The 21,451-nt window shown below is 45.9% G+C and overlaps 1 protein-coding gene across 1 annotated transcript in view; it reads left to right on the plus strand.

The window, feature by feature from the left end:
• VWC2L (von Willebrand factor C domain containing 2 like) overlaps positions 1-19,499 on the plus strand; it is a 141,537-nt gene extending 122,038 nt beyond the window's left edge. The window contains exon 3 of the mRNA XM_084830119.1: positions 19,351-19,499. Within this exon, the coding sequence (XP_084686245.1) occupies positions 19,351-19,499 (149 nt within the window). The remainder of the gene's footprint in view (positions 1-19,350) is intronic.
• The last annotated feature ends 1,952 nt before the right edge of the window (positions 19,500-21,451 follow it).

The following is a 21,451-nucleotide window of genomic DNA, read 5'->3' on the forward strand; positions in this document are numbered from 1 at the left end:
TGCTTCCAGATTGCTGTCACACACAGTCCTTCCAAGTCCTTCCTGGAAATCTGATGTTTTTCTTTGTATAGCAATGGAGATAGGGACTACATCATATTTTACCTTGAAAAAGGAGTGTGAGCATAAGTGGAACAGGTCTGTTTTTCCACAATTGCTCTCAGTTGTGGTGTTTGTTCCAGGCTCATCAAGGGGAAGTAGAGATTTTAATTATGGCATTTTAAAACGTTATTTTAGCAATCTGAGCACTGTGCTATCCTGAAGCACAGTGTTTATGGTTAGGTTGGTTTCACATAAAATGTGTTGGTGACTATAGACAGAGATCTGCTACTCTTTTACTCCAGAGCCGACATCAGCTGCACTATACCAGGCCTGCCCAGGGGCAGACAGCACCCACAGAATTTGTGCATCAGCCTCCACCCCACAAAAAAGGACAAAGGAGGATGGAGACTTGCATATGCTAATTTATACATAGAAGTGAAAATTTAGAAATCTTTACTCTGATTTAAACAGAAATATAATACATCTCCCTCTAGTGGAGAAGACTGACCAGGTGACCTGTGTGCCTCCCCAATCTGCTGCTCAGGTGCTAACTGTAGATGGGCAACTTCAAGGTCCCTTGTTATGGTTCTTTAAAGTGGCCTTGGACTGGACAGTTCTTCAAATACAGGACTACCTGAAAATAGAGGACGGTCCTCTGACAGCCCTTCAAACAGAGAAGTGTCCTCTGTAAAGTAGGACACATGGCCCCTGCTTCACAATTATCCCTTTCTGAAACAAATTCAGAGCTAAGCCAGATGATACATTTCAAGTAGGGCTGTGCACGGACCCCCTGATCTGCATCGGATGCCACTTCGGATCATCCGAACTGACCCCGATCCACCTCGGACCGATTTGGACCCGCTCTGATCCGACTCAAATCAGAATCTGAAGCGAGATTTAGATATCTGGATGGTGCAATTTTGGTGTTTTCCCATTGAGTTGCATGGGAAAACACAAATGGTCATAACTGTTTAAGTTTTTAGGATACAGGCATGAAATTTGGGGACCTCTCCACCCCCCTGGAGAGGAGACCACCTGCAAAATTCAGAAACTTTTTCCCAGTGGGTTTTGTGCTAGGTGGAGTTAAAATCTGATGTTTTCCAAAGAAACTCTCCAAGCAAAGAGCTGTAACTTCTCCCTGATTCCACACACACATGTGACACCTTGGCCTCTCCCAGCCCCCCTCCAGGGCATTGCAGCTCGCAAAGCCCAGGAAGTTTGGCCACTGGCTTGTGTGCTAGGCGCTGGTGAAATTTGAGTTTTTCCAGGAAAACTCCCAAAGCAAAGAGCCATAAAATCTCCTTGTTTCCACTGATGTGTGTGACACCTGGGCCCCTCCCAGCACCCCTCAAGGGCATCCCACCCACCAAAGCTCAGGTGCTTTGGCTCACTGGCTTGTGTGCAAGGTGCTGATGAAATCTGAGGTTCCAAAGAAACCCAGAAAGCAAACAGCCATAACTTCTCCCTGTTTCCACAGACGTGTGTGACACCTGGACCCCTCAAGTGCATCCCACTTGCCAAATTCCAGGCAATTTTGCCCACTGGCTTGTGTGCTAGGTGCAGGTGAAATTTCAGTTTTACATGAAACTCAAAGCAAACTCAGAAGGGATCCTGTGTTGAAGCGGGGGTCACCATGCCCAATAGTGCAGGTTTCTCTGAAGTGCAGAACAAGTTTATTCTGAAGATACACCACCTCAGCCTCTCTACGGCTGCATGTACACTTTTCCTGGCAGGCAGGCTGGAAGACATGTCTATCTGCTGTTGTTTATCGTAGCACACACAGAATGAGTATTGATATTTCTGTGTTTGGGGTTTTCTTTCCTTGGCCAGACCACTTCTTTCCAAACTTGAACAGGTTGTAATGTAAAACCTGATTCTCAGGACCAGAAGGAACAGAGAGTGCTGCAAGTGCATATGAATTATCCAGTTTACGCAGCTGGTCATCTCTGCTGACCTCAGGCTCTCGGTGGTCTTGTGACTAGGGATGGCAGAGAAATCCTCCACGGACTCCAATGAGGCCGGATTCCAAAGAATCCGACCTCTGGAATCCGCAGTGGAGCGGCTCCACTTACCTCCAGCTCCAGAGGATTTCGCGCGGAGCGGATCCCCAGCTCCCAAGACCAGGCGATATGCTAATGGCAGCTGCCATTAGCCTGTCGCTGGGAGAAATACAGACGTAAGCGGCATATTGGATGCTACTTGTGGCTGTAAAGCCCTGGCTTTGACCTAATTGCAGCCATTCAGGGCTGTATTTAGGTCAAAAACAGTGCTTCACAGCCACAAGCAGTGCACAATATGCCACTTGCGTCTGTATTTCTCCCAGCAATAGGCTTATGGCAGCCGTCATTGCATATCGCCTGGTCTAGGGAGCTGGAGTGCTGCTCTGGAAATACTCTGGATGCAGAGCCACTTCGGAGGACTTTGAGTGGCTGTGAGCGGCACAAACGGCCCCTCTGCAAACACCCCCCCAGACCGGAAAGTGGGGGGTTCATACAACCCTACTTGTGACAGAGGCAGGAAGACGAAGCAACTCTGCCAGTCAGGACCTTTGGTGGTTCTACTGCTCCTACATGACAACACGCACATCTATTGGGAAGATCTGCCGGGGGGCAGACATGGACTGCAGGAATAGTTACAGTGGCAGGCAGAGGCAGGCGGGCGGGCGGGCGGGCGGGCAGAGCCTAGGGGCACCACACAAGTGGGGGGGAACAATGGAAGAGAGGTTGGGTGCTGGAGCTTCTGCCTGCTGCTGCTCCTCCAACACACTCTGGAGGATCTCCTCCTCCTCACCCTCCACCATGCTGAGGATGTCAGACACCTCTGACCTAACGTCCATTAGCGGGCTCCCCTCTTCCATTACAGAAAGAGCTGCTGCTCCGCCTTGGGCAAGAGTGCAACTACGGCACCTGCCCATGCCAGCCTCCTCGAAAAGTGACCTCCGAGCACTGCAACTGGCCACCGCACTCTGTTGCCCTACTCCACCGGGACGCACTATCTGGACTAGGGGACAGGCAGCTGGCCTAACAGTGCTAGTGACAGCAGCACCTTGCCCACCTCTGCCCCTGCCAACAGCCCAAAGACTGGATTGCTTTGCTATACAGTGGAGTTTTATTGGAATAATTAGTATAAATACTATGTGTCTCGAGCTTTTTCAACAGCCGGCGCGAGGAAGAGGGGCAGCTCGCAGGCAGGCAGGGCAAGTGTCAGGGTGGACACTGAGCCCATAGAGTCCCAGAGTAGTTCTGATTCTGAGGAAGAGCAGTCGCTCCTGGGAGAGGAGTGCGCTCCTCTTTCCCAGGGCCAACAGCTGACGGCGATTCCTCCCACCAGCATTCCTAGCTTAGATAGCAGTCCAGGGAGTGACAGAGTGCGGGAAGCAGACTTGATGGACGCGCGATGCCGACGCAGAGAGCTGTGCCAAATGGAAGGCGCAGAAAGGAGGCGTAGTGCCCGGTTGGCGTGCAAACAACAGCTGCGCCCAGAGGATCCAAGGGAAAAGGGGAGGGACTCTCCCTAGTCCTTAAGTTCAGGGGTCCGCCAGTAATTCCCTTTCAAACGGGGACCAACTGTTCCAACTTAGGGCATAGGTACTCTGCTGCTCAGATCTAGTTGCTAACAGTAGAGTTGTTAAGTTGTAAAAGAAGAATAAAGCTTTGAAAGGAATCCCTTTGTCTGTGTCTGGACTTGGCTACTGGATTAGACTGAGAGAGGCCTCCAAGGAGCCCTTGACAGCGAGCAAGGGAGTTCACCGAGCAGGCCCGGGCTGCATGAGCTGTGTGGGCAGTTTGTCAAGCTCCCCCCGCCCCAGATGGAGATGGGCTTGTCCATCCCTAGTTTTAAATAGGGGTGTACGAAACCCCGCTTACCTGGCTCCGGTGGGTTCCACAGGTGGGGGGAGGCGATCTGTTCCTCCCCCCAGAATCCTCGACGGGGGGGGAGGTGATCCTTTCCTCCCCCCTGGAATCCTGCCCAGCCAGCTCCACTCCATGGCCAGGCCGCGGAGCTGCCGGCCGGGCTAACCCGCAGTGGGGCCTCCAGCTGCAGCCGGGCTGGTGCGGACACAAATGGTGTCCTGAGTAGGGGACACCATTTGCGTCCCTATGGTAGCCCATGATAGGCTATGTAAATATTTACATAGGCTATCACTGGCTACCATAGGGACGCAAATGACGTCCCCTACTCAGGACACCATTTGCGTCCGCACCAGCCTGGCAGCAGCTGGAGCTGCTGCTGGAGCCAAAGCCGGAGCCAAGTAGGCTCTGTTTTGCGGGGCTTTCGTGGGGTGGAGGGCTCCGTTCCGCCACAGATTCCGGGGGGGGGGCGAATTCACTGGAATTCGGCTCCCCTGGGATCCCTGGTGGAATTCTCTAACATCCCTAGTTTTAAAGCATTTTTAGATCAGTTGTGCTGATGCTGTTCTCTGCTGCTGGTGTCATTCTGATTACTCTGTTTTATTCTGGTTTTTTTCATATTGCATTTTTTGTATTTTATTATTTCAATTGTTTATTTTTAAGCCAGCCAGAGAATTGGTTAATGGGCAGTTTATAAGTATTGAACATAACATACACATATAGTAAATAAAGCCAAATCATCTCATATTATTTTGTATTATGTTGTTTTCATGACCTGCATATTGTTCCCCAGTATTTTTTGGTCTGAGGATCATTCCCCTTTTCTGATTTGTCCACCTGTAGGGGCACAGAGTGTCTGGAGCTATGGTTCAGGTGCCGGGTCTGCTTGCAGTTTGAGACTAAGAGCTACCCGAGTACTTCCCTGTAGCCAGCCCTGCGCTTTGATTAATCTGTCTCCAAGACAAGGAAGGTGGCCTCCTGCCATTCTTTGAATGGCCCTGTTCTCTTTCCCCATGCTAATCTTCCACTTCATATAGAAATCCAGGCAGCGCCGCTTGCTCTCTGTTGTATTAAGAAAAGAGACCAGCAGCAGAGCTTCATGGAAGTCTATTCGTTTGCCACAGTAGAATACTACATAGGTTTTTAATTAACTAAAATGTCCTCCGTGGATGCACACTACTCCATTGTGTTCCCAACATACACAGCTTCTTCTTTAATAATGCTATTATTCGAATGCACCCTGATTATTGGCTGAAGTAGAAATAGCATTTTTGTGGTTTATTCGAGAGTTTATGGAGTAAAAATTAGAAGCCAAAATTCAATAATAGGAAGGCTTTTTTTGGTAGTGCTGAACTAAGCTATTCATTGTTAGCTCTCATGGGTTTGGATTTTTTTTTTAGTAAGATGGAACCTTTTACCTTTTTACTTTTTTTACTATAGTTCTCTCTTCTTTCAGTTTTACCCCTTCTCTCCCCCGCTTGTTTTACTTTCTCCCTGTTTCTCCTACATTCTTCTCTTCCTCCCTCTTTTCCCCCTTTCCTTTTTAAAAACGACCCTGAAATATCAAAATGGAATGATGATAATGCTGCGGGTGAAATGCATCTTATATCAGAGCATGATCCAGTTATGGGTCATGATGACCCACCAGCTGAAGAGAATGGACTCTCTCAAGAGCAGGAAAGGGTTTTGAACCTTTCTAGTGGTTTTCTCAAACCACACCTATGCTACTAATATGTCAGTTTGAGGCCAACTTAACTATCATTGGTTGCCCCAAAGTGTCCTTGGAATTACAGTACAAAGTACTTCCTTTGTTAGCAATACCTATTTTTCCAGCAGAGCCACAATTCCCTGGGTTCCCTTGGCAATGGCAATGACTACTAAACCAGTTTAAATCTGTGGTGCAGGCATAACGTCATGAATGAATCATGAGGCTCCCAACTATTCAGAATAAATATGCACAGAATTCAGTGACATTATTTAAGCTAATTTAAAATATTTATAGCCCACCTTTAAGGCTAAGAGCCCTCTCAATGCAGCTTCCAAACTAAAATACACATAATAAATTTCAAAAATTAGTAAAAACCAGCAATAATTGAAACAAGAACATCCAGCACTCCAGTACTAAAATCTAATAAATAATTGTAGCCAAGATCAGCTGCAGCCCCAAAAGCCCGTCTCATGGAGAAGCCACAGAAAAAAATGGGTCTTAAGACCTTTCCTAAAAACATGTGATGAGGGGGCCAGACGCACCACGGCTGGCAATGACAGATTTGGGTCCATTGCAGAAAAGGCTCTTTCCCTTGTGCCCACCATCTCCAACGTTCTTAGAGCCAAGCCTGCGAGAAGGGCCTCTGCTGTTGGTCTTAAAGTATAGGTGAAGTTAGTCCTTCAAGTAACTTAGTCCCAATCATTGCATAATGCATGTACCCCACCCTGCCTAAAAGGCTAGAATACACAATACAAAACAACCAAATGTGATAAAAATTCTCATTAGATTTAGTGGGGAAATGCACAGCTCCGTAGAAGCCGCTATTGAATATCCATATAATTAAGTTTAATTGCTCCCATTAACTAGTGGATTCTTCTACAAACCCTAATGAATTCACAGACATGGATAACGGACACCTTACATTACCACTAGCCAGTTCTTTATCTGCAACGAACTATTGCAGATACATACGATTTGGCTCCAGAAATGATTGCAGATGGCTTATCAAGGTTGCTTCTTACAAGACTACATCATATTATATACATAGCTCTTGCTATGTGGACCCAAAAGAATCAGATATACATTATGATGCCATATTTCTTATTGAGGAAATGTCTCCCAGAAGGTTTCAAGCTACACAGAGCTCTTTGTCAGACCAAAAGGAAAGCTGGCCAACAGCCAGGTAAACTACAACAAGCAAGCCATGGGGACAGACACAGTTAGATCATTTCCAAATTGCATACAGACTGCTTCATATGTGTGTGCTTCCAACAGTTACACAGAGCTCCCATATTCTCCTGCTGTGGCTGCTTCAGGCTCAGCCCTGACACAGTCTATGCAGCAGATCTGTTTCAAAGGTCAAAAGGCAGGCAGACATCAAAAGCACAGGGCTACTGGTCAGAGAGCAGTCAAAAAATCAGGGATATAGCAGAGCCAAAATCAAGCAGAGGCAAACAGTTGAATCCAAAAAGTAGAGTCTTGCCAGGAGTCAACCACATGAGAGATCAGTCAAAGTGAGAAGCAAGGTCCTAGGTTACACAGCATAAGAGCCCACTACTGGGACATTGTTCTAGCACCTAGTGTCTAGAGCTGAAACCTTTCCAGCCTGAGCCTTCAGAGCCCTGCCCAGAGCACAGCTGCAGACCATTAATGGCAGCTGAGAGGTCTACTCATGAGTAAAGTTTTGCTCACAAGTATACCTTTACCCACAAGGAGTCCCTATGCCTCAGGCAGGCACTTCTGCATCTGGCAGCAGGCTGAGCCTCGACCTTCAGACACCTGTGCTCCTTCAGGCTAGGTGGGTGCTGGCATCTGCCTCCGAGTCTGAGAAGCAGCTACCCATGTCTTGAGGATTACGGTCGATGTCTGTCTCCCCTTCGGGCCAGGACCAGCCCCCTGATCCACCCCAAGGTCCCCAGACACAGGCAGCTCCTCTGTGATGCTCAGCCCGGGGGAACCAGGACATCATCTGAAGAGGAGTCCTCCAGAGGGGGGATGACACATATGTGCAGTGGCTCCCTGACTTGTTTCAGTGGTGGAGACAGATCACCATGCACAATGGGATGCCCTAAATGTCAAAGTGGGTAGAGAAGCTCCCGACAAGCACACTGGATCCTCTGGATCAGAATGAGAACGTTAAAAGCGTTACGTAATGCACAGGCAAAGAGGGGAGTATAGATTGTTGAGCTGACCCACAACATGTAAAGCTTACTATGATTGCAACATAGACTGCTCTAAGAAAAGGTGCCATCTACATACCAATGAGAATATTGTTACACACACAGACACACACACACCCTTTGAAGTTCTGCAGTTGCCATTTCCTACTTTTTATCTAGCAGCAATTTCTGCCAGAGGTTGGCCAACAGAGCTGTTGGTCCATCTTACCAACTCAGTGGTGGTGTATTTGGAACACTGGCCCAGGAAAGGAGCACATGATACCCAATGGACATGATAATGAGAATATAGCAGTCACAAATCAAATCAATCTCTTCTTTTGCTGTAGGTAAGCCACTCACCAGTTTCCAGACAGGCAGCAGCCATTGTTCCAGGGAATAACACAAATCCCCAGTAAATTCCAACCTGCACATTTTCTGTTTCTGCCTCTGGATTGGCTGCCATATACACAGGTAGCTGGAAAGGGTTACCAGTAATTATACAGCTGCAGATGCTGGGAATGGTCAGTTCTTTAGCAACAAAGAAGTGAGGGAAATTGGTATCATTGTTTACTTCACCTTTCTATGTTAGATATATACACTTAGACAAAGATGGACATTGTTAATGGTTTTCCTTTTATATGTTCATTGTTTGGATACCTGCTGCCAATTTTGGCTCTGGCAGGCCCCACTTGCAGTCTTGGATGGTTCTTCAGCATGGAAATCTAGACATCCTCTGGATGCTACAGCTGAGCTGAAATTTCTCAAAAGATATTTTTTCTGAGAAAATTTGAGATTTTTCTTTTTCTCATCCCCCTAGAAAAAGGCCACACTGAAGAATTTACTCCGAATAGTATCTGCCATCTTCTTGTGGTGGCTGCCGTGCACACACAGATTGACAGTGCTCTGGAAGGACACTCAGTCCGGGCATCGTGGAGGAAGTAAAATAGTGGCCAGGCTGGTAACACAGGTGCTGCTGCTGCCGTCGCTGGCAGGGGCAGAAAAATAAAATTTAAAATTGGGGGCGGGGGAGAAAGAAGTTGTGCTATTACCACTGCGAATGGTGAGCCCCACCCTGTGAGCAAGTGAGCAACCACTGGAGAATGTCTCCTCTCCCTGGAGAAATGGGGTGAAATGGTCTCCCTGCAATTTCTCTGCCCACAAGCAGGGTGGCATGTTTCACATGGCCACTGGCACACAGCTCTAGCACACCTGGCTTCACTGCCTGAGAGGCTTAGTGGTGATGGAAGGTATCATTTTCAGAAAGCTGGAAAATAAGCCACCATGGCTTATTTTCCCTCCACGATCATGTGAAGCCTTTAAGGAGATTTGCTCTTTGATCATTTCAGTGAACCTTAAGCACCATTGATGGTGGTACCCTGCTTCAAATCTCCTAGTCTCCTCCCATTTCCCTTAGCTTTCCCTCTTTTTATATATTCCTTTTCTTTTTGTACCACATTAGTTTACCATTAATTTAGCTGTTCATTCTGATCAAGGACTCAGGGAAATGGGGTTGATGGGGAATGAAAACTGAATGAAGTGATACATTTTGTTTGACTGCCTCCCAGAACACCTGTGTGATGCCACCACTCTTGCTTCCTTTAAATCCCTCCTATAAAAAAAGCACCTCTTCCATGAAGGCTTAGTTTCTACTAGAGCTGTGCACAAATGGCCTCTCCGGCCTATTTGTGGGCAGAGAAATTGGGATAATTTCACCGAATTTCTCCTAGGGAAGGAGAAGTTCTCCAGCGGTTTCTCACAGATAGGACTCATTATTGGCAGAGGTTGTAGCACAGGTTCTTGCTTTTTCCTAAAGTTTTTTGGTTTGTTGCACTGCTTCTGTAGGTGGCAATAGCATCAACTTGTTGAGGCTTCCACTTTTTTGAGGCAGAATTTTGAATTTCTTTTGGTGGTATTTTTGAACTTACCTAATCACTGTGAGGTGGCCGAGGATGCTGTGTGTATTTTCTCTCTCTACTGCACATCTTTCCATTGCTCTGCAGCCTCCCAGGCCACCTGCACTTTCTGAACTGAGAAAGCCCCATGGGAGGAATTGCCTCATGATGTCTTCCTCATGATGGCTGTTACTGAAGTGTGGGAAGCCAAGGAGGCTACAGGCTGCCACAGAGATTACTGTACGATGACAGACAGGACACTCATGCACACTCCTCAGCCACCTCCTAAGTAAGGTAAGCACAAGAACCCCAACCCCAACTCATGAGAATTTCTCTGAAATTTCTGTTCCTTTGAATTTCTTTTCGAAAGCAACTTCTTTTCTATCAAATTGAATGAGAATGGTCGAAAAAAATGTAGGAGAATTTTTCGGCACAGCACTAGTTTCTACGCCTTACTGTAACTAAACCTAAGTAAGTATAACAGATATAATGCCCATTCTTTCCCTCTCTACCCCACCTCATTTTTTTCTTTTCCTGTGTTGTCTTTTGTGTGATGAACGTTTGATTGCAAACCCCTTGGGGCAGGGATCTGTATTCTTATTCTTTGGAAACCCCATGCACTCTGATGGTATCGCAACAGCAAAAGTGCTTTGAGCAAGTGGAAAGGCCCTTCTGGCCATGCACCCCACCTCTCCTGCAACCCCTCGTACCCCATCCAGAGGTTCCCTTGAGTCTCAGGAACAGCTTTTGGGAGATGCAGGTAGGGATGGAGGAGAAATTCATTCAGTCTGAATTTTTATATAGGTTAACCCAATTCGCACCTCTCAAACCTATATGTGAACTGGATTGCACTTCCGTGCCAAAATCTGCACGTTTCAGAATTTTCCAGCACAGTTCGCAGCTCAAAGAAATGTGCCCCAAAATGCAGATAGGAGGGGAAAGTATGCAGAAAAAAGGCATTATATCAGGGGAAAATCGCTCGCACAAAGTTTCAGATTGGGAAAAGTTTATATAGAAATGTATATATTTGGAGAAATACATGTAATGTATATGCATTTCTGTGTGGAGTTTTTTTGTTTTTGTTTTGTGGAATTCCCAAAGAGATGCAGAAATAAGAAGCACAGTGAAACCGAAACTGACAGGTTTGCCCTTCTCTAGGTGCAGGAGGCTGCAGTGATAAGGATGAGCCAGGAAACCCCTGCTGCGCATATGGAGCTTCAACATAGTTTGCAACAACAATAACCAAAAACAATAACAATAAAAGGATCCACACCAGAAGTGACTTGTGGGCCAGGGTCTTGGGGAGGAGAGGAGATGTCCACATGGGCCTACGGGAGTGTACATGGATGGTGAGTCATGGCTGGTGTGCTGCATGCAGTGACTATGAAGCCATGCAGAGATGGAAAAAGGAGGGGGCTCCACTGAGTCCTCCGAGAGATAGATCATGACTTTGCTTATGACAAATGTGGAGAAGGGCGGGGGTTCTACACTGGAGCAATCCCACCCATATCAACAAAATGTGGAGGATCACCCCTCATCACTGGGTAATCCTCCCTTTACTTCTGCTTCTTACTTGAACTACACCCCTTTATTTAACAAACACCTTTTTTGCTAAGGTAGCTGGTGATTAGGCATGAGACAAATCAGATCAGAGGTACCAGAAAAGGAAACAAAGACATATTGTATTTTATTTAAAAGAAGATAATTATTTTAGAACATTGTTACTACTTTTAAACAGTTTCTATACAGTTACTTTTACCACCAAACAGGTGTTAGAAACCCCAGTTCCTACAACTAACCGAACTTAAGCCAATGCTACTTCTTCGGTGAATTACTGAAGGCAGTGAACAAAATAAAGCATAACATTTGAGGTACTGATGTGCTAGTTGGTGATTCTCTTTGATCTTCAGAAACTCTCAGTATACATGCAGAACATTCATATTATCGGCTGGTAAGGTGACACTATTCTAGCCCATCTCAACTGGTTTTCCTTGAAGTGTTCAGGCATCTCTTGCATGTCTCTCTCAGGATCACTCTGTGGCATTCTCTGATCTGTGCAATATGGTTTCATATTTAATGTGGTTAATGGGTGGAGCAAACTTGGATTGGTACTAGGAGGATGGACAGGATGATCTTCTGGTCCCTTCCAACCATAGCTGTCAAATGGACATCTGGCCAACCTGCAGTGACCAGGGTGCCATTGTGGCCAGTTCAGCCTTAACTGTGTACACTGTTTTCAATACCAATATGTGTGGTTGTAATTTTTAAAAAAAATAATGATTTGAGACTGTGCAGAGTCTTTCCCTGACCACTGAATAATTGCCGCATGTAATGTGGGATGAGAGGGCAGCCTGTCTATGCCTTCTCAAGCTCCATCATGCCTCACTGTTTGCTTTTCATTTATTTATTACTTGTATATCCTCCCTTTACTCCATGGAGCTCAAAGGGGCATACATGTCCCCCCTCCCATTTCCCGACACATCACAACTCTGCGAGGTACATTAGGGTGAGAGATAGTGACTGGCTGAAGGTCACCCAACACGCTTCATGGCTGAGTGGGGAACTGAACTTGGATCCCTCCAGTCGTAGCCCAACGTTCTTACCACGGCTTTTGCACAGATGCAGCCACGCTGGCCTGCAGAGTCCCCTTTGGGATTATGCAGTGAGGCCTGATGGGGTTCTAGAAGGCCTGAACAATCTGCACTCTCATCCCAGATTATGTGCTGCAATTATTCAAGTTGTCCCTGGCCTCCATTCTCACAAAGGGAAGAGCCAGACATGGAGAAGAACAAAGGCAGAAATGAGAGAGTAGAATGGATGGGAAGGAAACAAATGAACCAACAAGGAAGAGAGGTAACAGAAATGAGAATGAAGTGGGATGTCAAAGAGACACCCCAATGAGATGATTGTTTGCTGTGTCATGTCCCTCCCTGCAGTTTTTCTGGCAGCGTAAGGGGGCCTGAAACCAGCCCTTTACCCTTCCCCTGTGCCCAGCCTCATCATTGATTTCTGTTCCTTAAAATATGTGCCTACGGCAGTACACCAAGTAACTGCTGTGCATAACATTCCCTGACTCTGCCTCGCCAAATGCCCCCCTCCTTCCAGACTGTGACAGAATCTTGGCAGGCCCATAATACAGTCTCATCTGGCTCTCACAACCCTCAGTGCCAGAGACACCGCCAAAATCCATCTGAGGTAGCGCAATATTCCTGCCCCTGAGGTTTGCCACAAATAGGCAGGCAACAGGTGCAATCCATTGGATGCCAGTATATGTCACACAGAGGTTCCCCTCAGCCTCTTGTCGCTTGAGTTAAAAAAAAAAAAAGAGGGTGGGGGAGATTCCAGCTTCCTCTCTTTATCCTTTTTGGCACAGTTAAATGGAGGCCGATGCAGCAAATCAGTTTTAAGTGCCAGGAGAACTCTTCATCTGTGTGTGGGAGTTTTAGCAATATTGAATTTTCCAATAAAATAATTAACAGCCAGCCCGAGGGCAATAGCAGAAAATACAGTCTCCTCCCCTTTTGTCCCCTGCTTTCCTTCTTTGTATGATCTCCAGGGGAATCTTTTTGTTCCTAAATTTAATGAAAAGGATTTTTCTCTGAACCAAGGGACAAGTGAGCTGGCTGAGTAGCTTTCACCCAGACCCACACATGACAGCTGGAACCTCACTACAGACTTTTGTTATGGATCTGGCACAGGCAGTCAGGATAGATCTCATTAAAGTGGCACAGGTAATTGGCTTGGCTGCTCACAGAGCAACTACAAACAGTTATTGCCTTTCCTAGATTATTTGACCTGGAGCATTTAAAAGCAGGAGATGTGCCTGCCTAATCAAAACAGCATCAGAGAAACACTACGAGGGCCTCATTATTCTCAAGCAGTGGGCTGCCCCACCGCATGCGGGCTCACAAGCCTGAATGCACCTTCATACGAAGAGATAAATACATTCCTGCACATAGAGAGACTCCATATGTCATGGAGAAGGGTTCTACCCTAGCTTCTTCCTTTACATGCTAGTTTTCTAAGTGCAGAGAATTGTGGGGGGGGGCATTCTGTCAGGTGAGCCCCCTCCAGCAGTCTGAGGTGATACAGCCCAGAAACCGGTTTGCTAACTCAGAATTAGACCAGGTTCTTGGCTCATGAAGAGTCAAGAAGTATGGCGTTACAGGCAATTTTTAGCATGATCTGCTACTGTGACTTGTGTGAGGAGGAGGAGCAGGTGGTGCAGCTGGTGCGGTCCTGGCAGCATCCCATGGTCTTTCACTGTGCTCCTCCAGTCCCTGCTGTTTGCCTTTTACAGAAAAGATTACTGGCGAGGGCAGAAGTCCTTAGCTACACCTCTACCCAGTTTTCATCTTGGGTGTGAAATGCCATGGAATGCAGGGGATGGCTTGTAGCAAAGAGTCCAATTGTTCACATTGCTAAGAGTATGAAAGAGTAACATTAACCAGGTTTCTAGCTCTCACCTTTGCAGAGATGCAGGGACCTCTTTGTTGCATTCATTCCCATGCGGGGAAGACTGGGCCGCCCCATGGTCAGGGTTGGGGGGCGGTTCTCCATACATGAATAAAAGCCTTTTGCTTATATGGGAGAAAGTAATGGGGTGCACTCAGGGGCATTGTTGGGGTGGGAGCTAAACCTGCACTATTCCCTGGGTGATTCCAGTGTCCAGCAAAAGTGGGTCAGTTTCTGCTATGTCCCATTTATGTAATGCCAGAGAACCCCAGGGGAGCTCCCTTTTGTACAAATCAATGGAATCCTAATGTTGTGCATATTAGACAGCCCTAAAAATGCATCCTTAACATTAATTGCTTGAAATGGAAATGGAGACTGACTACATTCAATGAGCAAAATTGAGCAACACGATAAAGAATCTGAGGTTCTTCCTGGCCATAAGCTTCCGACAAGAATGATTCTGCGCCATAACGCCTACGTCTTAGTTAACAACAATATTCTGTGTTCAACTCGTGTACGGCACAAAAATCTGGGCCAATGAGTGATGCCTTGCAGGCAACCAGAAAAATAAACAGAATTAGGAGCACTGAGCATACAAAAGTGGTTATTGCCACCTTGAAAGTAGCCAACAGATATGCACAAAGTGGCCCAAAAAGCTGTTGTGAAAGTTACCCGAGGATGTCTTACTCACATGGTTTTATTGTGGGTGGGCCATAAAACCAGATACAATTGGGAACAAAATTTATTGTGGTGCTTATAAACAAAGCAGAAGGGATCACTTTACTGTGAGTAATATCCAGGAGCCATCCATTATCCTGTTTGACGGCAATCTAAATTACATTGAGGTAGTTAAGACTGGCAACTTCAGACTTGGGGCCTGTTGTAGTTTTAAAAAGCTGGGCTCTTTGAGAAGTGTACTAATAAAGCCCATGGTAATCATAAAGTTAATGAGATGAGAGGAATGGGTTTCTGATGCAGTAAATGCAAATGCCTTTGGCGTGGAAAGCAGGCAATAGACTGCCCACCCCATTTCCAAAATGACATTAGAGAGGCAAACAAAGGCCAGCAAGTATGACCACGTTAAACACAGCTCTGCATCCTTTTCTCCACTAAACAGACAAGCACCTCCAATTTAGACTCATCTAAAATTTAGACGGAGCAGATGGCAACTATTTGCCTGCAATAGTTCCTGCTTACAGGTGAGCATTCTAAGCCGAAATGAAGGGGAAAGTGTGAAATCCATCATCATCTCCTTTGCCTTTGATCAAGAAAAACAAGAACAGAAATGTAAATAACCATCCTGAGTATAAATGCATTTATAAAATGAGAATGAGAAAGGAACTGGAGTTTTGCAGCTGTTTCAGGGATAAAAAAAGGTAAAGGTGTCCCCAATCAGTCATGTCCGACTCTAGGGTGTGGTGCTCATCTCCATTTATAAGCCGAAGAGCCAGCGCTGTCCGAAGATGCTTCCGTGGTCATGTGGCCAGCATGACTGAACACCGAGGTGCACGGAACGCTGTTACCTTTCCCGCCGAAGCAGTAGCTATTTATCTACTTGCAATTTCTTGCTTTCAAACTGCTAGGTTGGCAGAAGCTGGGACTGAAGACGGGAGCTCACTCTGTCACGCAGCACTCGGGTCTCGAACTGCTGTCCTGCCGACCTTCCGGTCTGCAGTTCAGCATCTTAACCACTTAATATTATTTTCTCAGAAACTATTCACTTAAATGGGAAAAAGTTTCAACACATGGCTATCTATGGTGAAACTATGAATCCCTGTGGGTGCTTCTAGACAGAGGGTGCCTTGTGTAACCAATCAAAAGGTATTGTGCAGCAATTCCATCTTTCCTTCCTTAGGGTGCAATCCCATGCATAGCTGGCTGGGGGTTACTAGGAGTTGCAGAACTTTTTTCTGTCTGAACCTGCATAGAAAGAAAAAAGGACAGAAGCAGCATTGGGAAATCACAGGAGGGTTACAAATGGAAGACAATGTCTGGACTGCTGCCCACCCCTCTGTAAAATTCCATGTCTGAGGTAGGGCAAATGCACAATAAAAGCCTCATGTGGAAGCACCCTGTGGCTGTAATCACAGTGCAGAATACAGAATACAGCTTCTAACAATCCATTTGAAGAACCCCAAAAATCTAGGGTTGGCGGAGAATTTCTCCCCGAAACTTCGGGGGGCCGAGCGCCAACGTGTTCGGCCCCCCGAACATGTTTCGGGGAGAAATCCTCCGAACCCCCCCCGCACCCCGCACCCCCCCCCCCCCGGGACGGGACTTACCTTTGCCGAATGTCCCTCCCGGCGGCGGGTCCGGCCGGCGGTTCGGCGGGTGTTCGAGCGGGGCGGGAGCGGCAGCCGGTCTTTTGACCGGCTGCTGCCGCCGCCATTGCAATCAAAGAAAAAAAAAACGCCCCCTGATAGGCTACGTGACGATTCACGTAGCCTATCACGGCTAGATCTGCAAAGTCAGCCGTGATAGGCTACATCAATCGTCACGTAGCCTATCACGGGTGACTTTTAAAAAAAAAAAAAGCGCGTATGGCTAATGGCAGCCCCCATAGGGAGCCGCCATTCCCGTTCCTTATTTGGTCGCTGTAGTCTACGTAAGGATTTACGTAGACTACGGCGAAAATAAGGGCAACGCTATTCGCGTTGCCCTTATTTTCGCCGTAGTCTACGTAAAGATTTATGTAGACTACAGCGACTAAATAAGGAAGGGGAATGGCGGCTCCCTATGGGGGCCGCCATTAGCGTATGCGTTTTTTTTTTCTCAGCTTCTGTTTCTGAGCCTCAGTGCCATATTAGATGCACCAGGCAGGCACTTGGGCAGATGCCCAGCTTCAAAATGATAGTAGGGTCATCCAACATGGATACTGACATCTTGGAGATGCTCAGGCACTTGCAGTATAGTTAGTGCCCGTACATTCAAGCTTTGGAAATATAAAGCTGCCTTCTTACGGAAGCAGACCATTAGTCCACACTGCTCATTCAATTAGCAATGATTTTCTGAGGTCTCAAGGAGATGCCCTTCCCAAGTCAAACTGAGGTTCTTTTTAACTGAAGATGGTAGGGACTGAACTTCTGCATGCAAAGCATTTATTCTGCCACTGACCTATGGTGAGCCACACCTGCCCCTCCCTAGCAGTTCACATGTGAATGTCCCACAAGATCTTGTGTGACCACAAGATCTTGTCTAGATTAAACCAGGGGGGCTGCTAGCTGGTAGGGTAGGTATATCTTTAAATGGCTTGAGAATTCACTACCTGATTTGGGTCTCTGCCCCTAGTCATTCAATGCATAGCATCGCCCAAAAAAAGGCATTACCTCTGACTCACCTTGCATTTGTTGAGGTATTATCTGAGGCACAGCACAATAACGTATACGGAAGTCAGAGATTAACACTGCATGCATGTATATAAACATCTGGGTCATTGTTTTTAGTAAGGCTTTTATGAGCATGAGAGTAAAATTCCAGCTGACTTAGAAGAAGTGACTTGGTTCTTGATATTTTCTCATAAATAAGTGGAGGCAGGGGGAGGAGAAAGATAATAAGCAGATTAGAGAAATTCCCTTTATAAAATAAAATCCATAATAAATCTTGTTTGGAGTATGAATAAGTCATTTTTGCCATACATAATTCACTGTTCTCAAATAACAAGCTCAAGACCTCAGAAGGAAGGAAGGAAGGAAGGAAGGAAGGAAGGAAGGGTAGTTGGAGGCACTTTCAAGAGCTATTTTTTGTAGGTTTTTTGCATCTATAAACAGATTTCAGGAGAGCTGTGACCTTTTACATCAACAGAGAATTTGACCCCATTCCTTTCATTGTAGTGAGGTACTTATATAGGACTGTAATTGCTGTAGATTGCCAGTATATGTGATGTTCATTAGTCGATATTCTCCTCCTAAAACCATTTGGGGAAAAGGAACATTATTCTAATTTTATAGTTAGAGAATTCAGAGAAAGGCCCCACACAGGAAATCTAGACATTGTCTGTACTATAAATCAGAATTCTGCAAGCAGAAAGTCAACATTATGCAATCAAAATGAATGGGCAAATGGGACACATTTTTTATTTCCCACCCCCACCACCTCTCCTATAAATCTGAGTAGGCATGAGAATCTACAGAATATGGATTATTTTGGCAAGGTCTGCAGTAATAGATGGGAAGGTGGTAGAGCAGTTAACTAGGGTTTGTTGAGACAGTGGGACGCAGTCTACAACTTGTAACCACACCCAGACTGAAAGAAGCCCTATCCAAATGGCTGGGTTTTGTGCCTTCAGTAGAAACATTCCACATGCTTCCCAGTTTATTGGTTTATTTGATTTTTTCCTCCCTAATTATTAAAAAAACCTATTTGTGTTTTCTTTTTAAGTAGTAAGATATTCAAAGAATTCTGTTTTCACATTGAAGACCAACTTGTGTACTCCGTGTCATGATCCCTGTCATAAAGACTGATCAATTCCACTGACCACTAGGGTGGCCATTTATGTAACGCCAGAAAAGAGGACTCACGAGTGTGAAGATTAGCATAACATTTCCATATGCTAATTTATATGCATTGATGCAGATTTAGAAATAATGACTGTAATTTAAGTAAAAATACAATACATAGTGGGAATGACTGTGACCTGGTGACCTGTGTGCCTGCTCAGTCTTGTGCTCAAGGAACTCACTGTTGATAGGCAACGTCAAGGCCTCCCCCGCTCTCCCATCTGATGGTTCTTTGTCTTTAAACAGGAATTGGGCTGGACAGCCCTTCAAACAGAGGTCTGCCCTCTGACAGCCCTTCAAACAGAGGGCCACCTTCTGTAAAGTAGGACACATGGCCACCCTACTGGCCATATATTTAGGCTGCAATCCTATACACACTCACCTTGGAGTAAGTTTCATTGAGCTCAGTGGGGCTTACTTCTGAGTAGACAGGCATAGGATTGCACTGTTAGGGCGCAATCCTATGCATGTTTAGGCAGAAAAAGTCCTATAATTCCCAGCATTCACATGTGGCCAGCCTTGCTATCCAGGGCAAACAGGGCACAAAAGATGGGGTACAGCTCAGGGATAATAACTGTGGGTACAATCCGCCCAAAGTCAGGCACTTGTAGACCTGGGTTTAATTCTCTTCCGTTGACATCAGTGTAACTTAAAAGTGCTTAACTTTGGCAGGATGGTGCCCAGTGTAAACAAGCCCATATTCCCCGAGCTGCTTCACCGTTTAATTTATTTGTGTGTGTACATTTCCAGGTCCAAACTGCTTTGCAGGAACCACCATCATTCCGGCTGGCATCGAAGTGAAAGTGGATGAGTGTAACATCTGTCACTGCCACAACGGGGACTGGTGGAAACCTGCTCAGTGTTCCAAACGTGAATGCCAAGGCAAGCTGACTGCGTAGGGCAGAATCCCAAGCAACGACAAGTGCATATCCAGTGTAATGGCTTCTGCACTGCACATGTTAAATCTGCCAGCTGCAATAGGGTCACCAGCAAAATCTTTTAGGGTTAAACAAAAGTGAATATTTTACTAATGGGCAAGTTCCCTCTCCCCCACCCCTCCCTCTCTGAAAGCCTATACAGATATCTAACCTACTATGGCAAGCAGCACAGACTGATGGTGTCGGCTAGGAAAGGAACATTCTACGGCGTTCTCCCTCCGGTGATACCTCCAGCCTGCCAACCAAGTTAGAGCTTATTTGGGCTCTTCACATCTGTGACATTGATATCATTAACGGTTTTGTGAGTTTCAGCATCTTCCTCTTTTTCTCGGAGCCAGGGTAGTTGGAACATGCAAACTAAACAAGGATGGTTCAGAAATGAAATGCACTTTTACAAATCGGTGGGATATAGGCAGAAGAAGACAAACCTTCAGTAATATAATGGATGCACAGATATACAGTGACTAGGCACCTAGGAGCCATCTGTATATATTATGCTTTCTCCACCACGTGGGGACAATTGAATAGAAGAAATGTACACTGTAATCACAACAGTTATACCCTAAAATTTCAGGCTAAAGTATCAGGCAACTGGTGTAGGTAGGTGACCTCAATGCCCTTGAAAGAGACTATGTGACCCAAGACTCAATGACATCCCTTCATATACATTAATACCTCTCTATTGCATACTGTTTCTTCCCATCCCAGCACTATAGGCATTGCAAAGGAGGGAAGGGGAGAAGGAACTTCAGCTTTCTAGATTGCAATTTTCCCCAGCCTCTACCCAATCTCTCAACAAAGGAAGAGGAAGCCCACTTCAATCATGTAGCCAGATGCCAGTACAGGTAGGCTCCAGAAAGAATTACCACTTTCTTTGCTCTCCCACAGGCTCTAATATTGAATGTAGTAATCCCCAGGACTTGACATAATTACAATGATGTTGGAACAAACCATCAAAAAGAGGATCCCTATCCATAACGGAACATGATGTTATTCACTAGTACTTCATCAGTACAAAGTTAATATATAACCACCCAGAATATACATGTTCACTTAAATTCCTGATGCATTGAGCTTCAGTAGACCAACATGAGGGATCCATTTGACAGTGATGTCATGATATCCAAGATAAATAGTCCCATGCCTAATCCCATTTCTGTTGCCTCTGAAACTCAAATGTGATTCTTTGAGCAATTTTCTGAGTTATATCTGTGTTGACCTTGTTTCCTCACCATCTATGTTTTCCTTCCAACAAATGGTCCCTTTTGCCATTTCCTGAGCTCACTGAAGGTAGTGGCAGTGTTTGGGTCTAATTCAATAGAACAAGGCTTTGGCTCACTGCTCCCTCCTCAAAAGCGGTTCTGAACAGGCAACAAATCTGCATGCTGGCATTTTCTTTAAGGATTAAAATGTTTGATAAACAACTTTCAGGTTGTTTATCAAACATTTAACCAATGACCTAGGGAGGTGGTGGGCTCTCCCACACTGGAGGCGTTCAAGACGAGGCTGAACAGCCATCTGTCGGGGATGCTCTGACTTGGATTCCTGCATTGAGCAGGGGGTTGGACTCGATGGCCTTGTAGGCCCCTTCCAACCCTACTATTCTATGATTCTATGAACTTCCAAAGCCACTCTGGAAAATCTTCTGCTGTAGTAACACTGGCTAATTTGCAGCTTCAAATCTGGAGGCATGTCCCACATAGTTTCTTAAGACTTTAGCCTGGTTTGCCTCATGGTCCATGGGAAGAAATAAGCGCTCCTGGGAAAGTCACTGACAGTCCAAAGCCACAATGAGAAACTCTAAAGACAATCAAATTACCCTGAGGTGAGCTTTTTCATCTCAGGGTTGCTTGGTCATCCATCCTGCTAAATAGGCGGTACAATTTTATGACACATCCAAGACAGATGTGTGG

Source organism: Heloderma suspectum, chromosome 1, assembly GCF_057233095.1.
Source record: "Heloderma suspectum isolate Gila_16-S chromosome 1, 16-S_ref, whole genome shotgun sequence".
Classification (NCBI taxonomy): domain Eukaryota; kingdom Metazoa; phylum Chordata; class Lepidosauria; order Squamata; family Helodermatidae; genus Heloderma; species Heloderma suspectum.